This window comes from Staurois parvus, unplaced genomic scaffold (genome assembly GCF_062004578.1).
Source record: "Staurois parvus isolate SC_StPar_1 unplaced genomic scaffold, SC_StPar_1.0 ptg000018l, whole genome shotgun sequence".
NCBI lineage: Eukaryota > Metazoa > Chordata > Amphibia > Anura > Ranidae > Staurois > Staurois parvus.
Genome location: NW_028317814.1, coordinates 21,353,106 through 21,361,913, shown reverse-complemented (window position 1 = coordinate 21,361,913; position 8,808 = coordinate 21,353,106). Strand labels below are relative to the sequence as shown.

The 8,808-nt window shown below is 42.5% G+C and overlaps 2 protein-coding genes across 2 annotated transcripts; both read right to left on the bottom strand.

Annotated features, from left to right (window-relative positions):
* Nucleotides 1-560: 560 nt before the first annotated feature.
* Nucleotides 561-7,719, bottom strand: LOC149473171 (E3 ubiquitin/ISG15 ligase TRIM25-like). The gene is made up of 2 exons (XM_089681752.1): nt 7,141-7,719; nt 561-650 (listed from the first exon to the last, which is right to left on the bottom strand). Exons 1-2 carry the CDS (start codon nt 7,717-7,719, stop codon nt 561-563), a joined length of 669 nt encoding a protein of 222 aa, XP_089537878.1.
* Nucleotides 7,720-7,789: 70 nt separating this feature from the next.
* Nucleotides 7,790-8,668, bottom strand: LOC149473170 (E3 ubiquitin/ISG15 ligase TRIM25-like). Its single transcript, XM_089681750.1, has one exon. The coding sequence runs from the start codon at nt 8,666-8,668 to the stop codon at nt 7,790-7,792; it is 879 nt and encodes a 292-aa protein (XP_089537876.1).
* Nucleotides 8,669-8,808: the final 140 nt, after the last annotated feature.

The window sequence follows — 8,808 nt, the reverse complement described above, 5'->3', positions numbered from 1 at the left end:
CCCTTTCTCTGTGTCAAAAGTGAGACATCAGAGGTCTGTTTAGACCCCTTATATTTCACCAAAGCCCCCCAAGGGCTCCTAACAATTATAAAAAATAATATTGTAGAAAACAAATTATATTTAAAAAAAATCAGTAACAAAAAAAAAACCTGACAACATCCACTGCCCTAGAGACACCAACCTCTGCCCTACTGACACTGTCCACTGCTCTACTGAAACTGTTCAGTTTTATTTAACCATACCCCTTTAAGCCCCTCCCATTGTTAATGCAATTTGCCCACACCCACTGTTCATTGTGGCAAATGTAGCAAGCCTCATTACTGCGCCCCTTGAGGCACCCAAAGGTGTCCCACGTCTTTTACAATCCTATGGTGTATACTTCAAAAATCAGGATGAAAGATCAGTCCTTGAGATAACAGATCTGACAGATTTGGCAGAGGTCATGGAGTGTCGGCTAGCAAATCACGCTCTCCAAGGCCAATCTGGAGCTTTGAAAATGACTGGAATGCATGTGTTTACCTCAAAAGGTAAATGTTTCAGAAGAAAGGCATATATCAGGGCTACTGATCCCACAGTGCCACCAGGGCATCCACTGCATCCACCTTCAGGTTCCACACCCTGGAGACAAATCTGTTTAGTTTCTTTTTTAACTGAGAAGTTAACACACAAAGTCAGCTTAAATGCTAATGGATACAACATTTTGCATATAAACGTCGCAGCCGGTATGAGTATGCTTTCCCAAGGTATGGGGTACCCCTTTAAGGCAGCTAAGATTATCTGGTTAGTTAACGTTGGTCGGCTTTTGGTGGGGCCCTTATTTAGATGGTGCACATCAACTGCCCCTTTAAGAGTGTTGTGGATGTACATGAACATCTGGGTAAGAACGCTCTCTGCAGCGTGCAATGTGTATGGCAAGAGCTTAAGAGGTGTAGTTCAGCCCCTGGCAGGAAATTAGTTCATTTACAATTGCAGATTCCTGTGGTCATTGCAGATTCTGGAGGCACAGCAATTCTCTCTCTGAAGTTCAGTCTCTGGGGCAACTCAGGCTCAAAACAGATCCATCCTCTCTCTCTCTGGTGCAGATGGACAGGCACAGAAGAATGTCCGTTAGCTCCTCTACATGGTTTTGGTCCCGTGGATGTGTAATACAGACCCCTACAGTAGGCCTATATCCTTTGCTCTCCTCTCTAAAACTGACCCCCTCTCAGCAGATTTGCCCAGAAAAATGGTGAAGCTCCAAATCTTCCACTATCAGGGATCTATGGGAGCTGAAGTCAAGAACTTGTTAGCCCTCATTTGACAAGGGTGGTGAAACATCCCTTTAAGGACTACAATTCCCATCATCCATGGTGCCCGCACAATGAGTCATTACTGATGCTCCCATTGGCTCCTTCTTTTCTGCCTTCTGATTGGATTCAAATCTGCACTGCCAGGAGGGAGAGAGGAGAACAGGAGTCAGGGTTTATCCCGCTCCTAAGCTGTGCTGCACTAAATCTCTGGGTGAGAGGATAAACCTGCAGACACAGCCATCTGCTTACACAGCAGGAGATAGCAGTGGGTGGAAAGGCTGAGGAGGAGCTAAAAAAACTTGTTTTTTTTACCAAAAATAATATTTTTTTTGGTCATATAATGGCAGTTTTACCGCGTTTTTCATCAGATCATTTTTACAGCTATAAAACACTTTTTTTTTTTACAAAAAAAAATTTTTTTTTTGATCAAAACAGTCCAAAAAGGCCGGTTTGCAGCGTTTTACCGCGTTTTTCATCAGAGCATTTTTACAGCTAAAAAAACTGTGTTTTTTTTTACTAAAAAAAATATATTTTTTGGTCAAAAAAGTCAAAAAAGCCAGTTTGCGGTGTTTTACTGCGTTTTTCATTGGCTCATTTTTACAGCTAAAAAAACTTTGTGTTTCTTTTTACCAAAAAAAATATTTTTTTTTGTCAAAAAATGCCGGTTTGCGGCGTTTTACCATATTTTTCATTAGATCATTTTTACAGCTAAAAAACTTTGTTTTTTTTAACAGAAAAAAATCTTTTGGGTCAAAAAAGTCCAAAAATACCGGTTTGCTGCTTTTTACCGCATTTTTCATCAGAGCATTTTTACAGCTAAAAAACTTTGTGTTTTTTTTACCAAAAAAATTTTTCTTTTTGGTCAAAAAAGTCCAAAAATGCCAGTTTGCGTCGTTTTCCGCGTTTTTCATCGTTAGAGCATTTTTACAGCTAAAAAACTCCCCTAGAAACCCACTAGTTTTGGGGTCTTTTTCCAGCCAAAATACGTCCCAGCCCATGAGGGCTAAAACTCAGCATAACAGCCAGATAATTAGCATTTTCAAAAGGCAATGCCAGTCAATGTGCTTTCTCAGTAATGGCTCTTTTAATGTGCCTATCATCTTCCACAAATCCAGACACTGATACGCTAAGGCTAGGTTCACATATGTGCGGGTGGTGCTGCTTCAGATCCGCACTAAAAAATCTGTGCAGCCGCACCACCCGCACAGAGAAATGCGGACCCACGGGCAGGTCCCATTAGTTCTGATGGCACTCCGCCGGCACTGGAAATCGCAAATGTACTGGGAACCGAGGTTCCCATGCGGGCTGCGTTTTCAGAAGAAGTGCAGGGACTTCTTCACTGCGTGTCCTGGGGCGCGGGAGTCCATTCAAATGAATGGGCTCTTGTGTCCGCGTAAAACGCAGACCGCAGGAACGCGGATATGTGAACCAGGGGTAAGTGCAGAATCCAGCCCTATATCTGGATAAATCATCCTAAAGAAAAAAGTCCACATATAGAAAAGTCACGTGCAGGGGTGGACTGACCATTTGGAAACTTGGGCACTGCCCGAGGGCCCAGGGTCAGTAAGGGGCCCCATGAGATGCCCCTGGTACCTTTTTCATAGGCTTTTTTGAGTTTGGGCAAGGACACAGGGGCCCCATGATCCCCTATTGCCTGGGGGCCCCATGAGTTGTCAGTCCGCCCCTGGTCACTTGCTGCATAGGGAAATCTCTAAATATATAAGTTAGTGAGCGCAATCCGACAAGCGACCAATGCACTAAAAGGAACCACAAAACCTTTCTAATAAACTCAAAAGTACAAGGAGTGCAGCGCTACATCAAATTAAATGGCAAAGAAAAAATACAGTAAAATAATATCAATATAGTCAAATAATACTAATATTAAAATAAGTCCACTGTAATATAAATATATGGATTCCTCAGTCCACAGTGAAATATCAGACGTTGTAGGTGCAATCCGGTCTCCCGTTGTGACAATATGAATAGATTGCCTACTCACCAGAAACCCAGTAATAAACGCATATCTGTATCACATGCATCCTAGGATCTTGAATAAAGACAGCCCGGAAATGAAATCCTCTGATGGACCCTCAGTGGTGAAAGAAAGGATACCGATCTGATCTCCAAGTATTTACTTCATCAAGTCTGCAGCAATACCTAAATCACTGGGGCTGAGACATGGAGGCTCAGTGCCAGATATGGAGAATAAAGGTGCTCATAGTGTAGTATTTAAAACTATAAATTTATTACATTAAAATCTGAGCAGAAATACATACATGAATGACTGTATATAGTATGAAACTGCTATGAGCAGTAAAAGCACCCAAAAACACTGACCAGCATACATCTAATGTGGGCCGCCGGACCTCCTGATCCGGCGGCTTAGCGTCAAAGCGTGCAGGGGCTCCTCCTAGACGCGTTTCGTGTAAACACACATCTGCAGTAGGGGTGATGCCACTAGATAAAGCTGGGAAAATTTAAAATGACCTTTGCTCAACCTGGACCGCAGGGGCTAAATGCTCATTTTTGTCTAAGGCGTGGTTCACACCTATGCATGTTGCAATTTGCTGCAGAAAAAAAACAAGTCCCTGATCCTTTCCAAAAATACAACGGCTGAAAATGCATAAATGTGAACTTGTCCCATAGGAAACTATGTTAAATGGACTGTAGTGAGTTTTTGCAATAAAAAAAATCACTAAAAACGCATAGGTGTGAGCCAGGCCTTAGGGTACCTTTAAATGCAGTTTTACTTACCTTATTCCTTCCACCTCCAGGCTTCTCCCTTTCCATGTAGCCGATCGCCGAAAGCCACTTCTCTTCAGCACTCCATGAGTTGCAGGCACTCTTACATCATCACATACACATACAATGCAGGACCAGTGGTCTGCATTATAAGTGAGGATGCCGAGGGCCCCCCACAACCATAGCATAGGATATGTTAAGTGAAGCTGCTTTTAATGGTACCCTAGGATTAAAGAGCATTTAACCCCTGAAGTGCAGGGAAAGCCCCACCTACAAGGGTAGTTTAAAATTTTCCCCAGAGGTCAGCTTTAAAGTGGTTGTAAACCTCATACATGAAATCTGAACAAAGAACATATTTCTATAGTGTTTACTTGCCTCTCTCCAAAGCTCTATGTGTCGTTTTTCTGCTGTCTTGTTCCTCTGTTATCAGCATGAGTCACTTCGGACATGTTTTCCTGACACCAAGAGCTAAAAAGGTGACAGGGGAGAGAGCTCCAGCAGACAGCCTGTGATTGACAGCCTCAGTTCTGTTCCTGTATGCTGTGTGAAGGGGGGGGGGAGTCCCTTTCCTCCAATCAGCTCTCAGAGCTCTTATACAGTGTGCAACTGCAGCTCCCCACCCCTGCTCTGTGAATCTTTGAATAATCCTTTTCATCTCTGAGTTTTACAAGGATGTACAGAACAAATGGCTGCAAATAAACAGGTACAACTTATTATTATTATACAGGTTTTATATAGCACCAACAGTTTGCTCAGCCCTTTACAATATAAAGGGAGACAATACAGCAACAATTCCTTGGAACTTATTTGGATTTGTTTCACCCCTGTCTATCATATAAGGTCAGTCACTTCACTAGGTACAGTCAGGTCCATAAATATTGGGACATCGACACAATTCTAAAATTTTTGGCTCTATACACCACCACAATGGATTTGAAATGAAACAAACAAGATGTTCTTTAACTGCAGACTGCCGGCTTTAATTTGAGGGTATTTACATCCAAATCAGGTGAACGGTGTAGGAATTACAACAGTTTGCATATGTGCCTCCCACTTGTTAAGGGACCAAAAGTAATGGGACAATTGGCTTCTCAGCTGTTCCATGGCCAGGTGTGTTATTCCCTCATTATCCCAATTACAATGAGCAGATAAAAGGTTCAGAGTTCATTTCAAGTGTGCTATTTGCATTTGGAATCTGTTGCTGTCAACTCTCAAGATGAGATCCAAAGAGCTGTCACTATCAGTGATGCAAGCCATCATTAGGCTGAAAAAACAAAACAAACCTATCAGAGAGATAGCAAAAACATTAGGCGTGGCCAAAACAACCGTCTGGAACATTCTTAAAAAGAAGGAACGCACCAGTGAGCTCAGCAACACTAAAAAGACCCGGAAGACCACGGAAAACAACTGTGGTGGATGACCGAAGAATTCTTTCCTTGTTGAAGAAAACACCCTTCACAACAGTTGGCCAGATCAAGAACACTCTCCAGGAGGTAGGTGTATGTGTGTCAAAGTCAACAATCAAGAGAAGACTTCACCAGAGTGAATACAGAGGGTTCACCACAAGATGTAAATCATTGGTGAGCCTCAAAAACAGGAAGGCCAGATTAGAGTTTGCCAAACGACATCTAAAAAATCCTTCACAGTTCTGGAACAACATCCTATGGACAGATGAGACCAAGATCAACTTGTACCAGAGTGATGGGAAGAGAAGAGTATGGAGAAGGAAAGGAACTGCTCATGATCCTAAGCATACCACCTCATCAGTGAAGCATGGTGGTGGTAGTGTCATGGCGTGGGCATGTATGGCTGCCAATGGAACTGGTTCTCTTGTATTTATTGATGATGTGACTGCTGACAAAAGCAGCAGGATGAATTCTGAAGTGTTTCGGGCAATATTATCTGCTCATATTCAGCCAAATGCTTCAGAACTCATTGGACGCCGCTTCACAGTGCAGATGGACAATGACCCAAAGCATACTGCAAAAGCAACCAAAGAGTTTTTTTAAGGGAAAGAAGTGGGATGTTATGCAATGGCCAAGTCAATCACCTGACCTGAATCCGATTGAGCATGCATTTCACTTGCTGAAGACAAAACTGAAGGGAAAATGCCCCAAGAACAAGCAGGAACTGAAGACAGTTGAAGTAGAGGCCTGGCAGAGCATCCCCAGGGATGAAACCCAGCGTCTGGTGATGTCTATGCCTTCCAGACTTCAGGCTGTAATTGACTGCAAAGGATTTTCAACCAAGTCCTAAAAAGTGAAAGTTTGATTTATGATTATTATTCTGTCCCATTACTTTTGGTCCCTTAACAAGTGGGAGGCACATCTGCAAACTGTTGTAATTCCTACACCGTTCACCTGATTTGGATGTAAATACCCTCAAATTAAAGCTGACAGTCTGCAGTTAAAGCACATCTTATTTGTTTCATTTCAAATCCATTGTGATGGTGCATAGAGACAAAAATGTTAGAATTGTGTCGATGTCCCAATATTTATGGACCTGACTGTATATGTAAGGGTTTACAACCACTTTAGATCATTGATGCTGAACTTCAGGTATGATCTTCACTGCATATTTTGATTGGTCCAGCTCAGACCGATGTAAGTATGCACATCATACCTGAAGAGCTAATGTCGAAGCTGCCAATCATTGCTACTGTACTACACTGATCACCACTGTCCTCTTCATTTTTAATGAATACACAATGTTCTCTGAATGGACGAGGTGGAGATTGTGATATCACCATCCCTCCTCTTCAGTTAATTCAGTCTTGTATTCATTGAAAAAATACAATTACTTTTGTGAATGGGTGATGAGCAGTGCCAAGTGAGCGAACCCCTGTGATCAGTGTGAAGTGGGGCAGCTGCTTGCCACAAGACCCAGAAGACAGTGACGATCACTGTAATAGCAGTTACTACTACAGTCATTGAGAGCTTCCACAGCAAACTCTCAGTATGAGATATGCATACTTACGAGATCATGTCATTTCCAATGTGAATATACAATAAAAAACCTAGTTCATGTTTTAAATACACAAATTCAAACTTTGGAACCTGTTTTGCACCAGTCAGAAAGCAGAGTACCCCTTTTAACTTTTTATCTTTACCCAAGCGCCATCATCCACATAGAATGCAGCATGCAGGGGCTCGGTGAAGGTTGCCTTGAAGGTATGCAGATGTAGGATGGTATCGCACAGCTGATAGAAGGACAAATGTCCAGACTTGTAATCCAGGTACACGACATATCTCAAGCAGGGAGACATGCGAGGAACGTCCTGTGTTTCTGAATTATGCATAGCTAAATATTTATTCGGAGCAAGTCGTAAGCTCCAGGACTTGTTGTTTTCTCCAATACCAGACCTTTCTTTATGCCTTTCCATGCTAGGGTAGCACACCCCAAATTCGCACAGTCCAAAGTGACTGGTTTCTATCTCCCAGAAATGTTGTCCTGAGAAGAAGCTCTTGGTGCTCAACACTTGACTCCAGAATGTAAATCTCCCCGGTAATTCTGACCTGACCTGAGGTGTTGTGTAAAATGATGCTACCTTCAGGTCATGGGATAAAGCCACATTCATATGCGCAGTGTTGACATCCAATAACATGTCAGAAGCCTCTTTTATGTGGGAAGAAACTTTCAAGTTTGCCTTGTTCACAAAATCAGTAATGGATTTATGCAAAGTCAACATAACCAAAACCTCATCCAGACCAGGGATGTCCAGATCTTTATTGACTTTTACATCTTGGCCCTCAGAAGCTTCATCTACATTTGCTTGCTGTTGAATCAGTCATGTCACTCAGCTTCTTCATTTCACGTATCTTCTTGGACAGCTTGGTCTTTTGTGATCCCACCTCCTTGATCACATCAGAGACTTTGTTTAAAACATGTTCTTCCACCTTGGAGATGTCGCTTAGGACTTGTTTCTCTTGGACCTCTGCCTGTCTTCTGATATCTTTGTACAGGTTGGTAGCCTGTTGTTTTTCAGAATGTGCTTTCCCCTGCACTTTTTTCTTGTGCTCCTGCAGACTTCGAACTTGTTTTTCAAGTTTGTCTTCCAGTGGAGTAAGTTTAACCAAAGCATTTTTCAGTCTCCCCTTCACCTGCTCGGCAGCCTCTTCTACAAGAATCACATCATGTCCCTTGTGCTTTCCAACCAAACAACAGGAGGTACACAGACAAGTAGTATCTTCACAGCAGTAGAACTCCAAAGGTTTCTTGTGGATGGAGCACTTTTTATTACCGAAGGAGGAGGTGGGTTCTGTTAAAACATGATCCAAGTTATTGTTGTGGGCTTCCAGGTGCTCTGCACACAGAGAGATCTCACAATGGAGGCAGGTCTTAACAGCGGGTGTAGAAGATTTAACACAATACGTATATAATATATTCTCCTGGTCTCTCTGGATAGATAGGAAACCTTCCACTATGTTCCGTAGCTTCCTGTTTTTCTCTAGTAGAGGCCACTCGGCATACTCAGCTTTACATTCGGGACAGGTATACAGTCTGGACTTCTGTGCTTTCAGTGCAGACACCACACAGTCTTGGCAGAAGTTATGTCCACATCTTAGTGACACAGGATCTTTATAGATGTCCAGACAGATGGAGCAGTCCAGCTCTTCTTGTAGATTGACAGACGCCATGCTGAAACGAGCGAAGCAGAAATGAAAGTGAAAATGTTACTCCTAGAAGGGCGGGAGACATTCACAGAATGTTCAGCTTGAACATTAACACATGCAGTCAACACTGCCAATTGAAAATAGACCTGTCATGGGAGAAATAT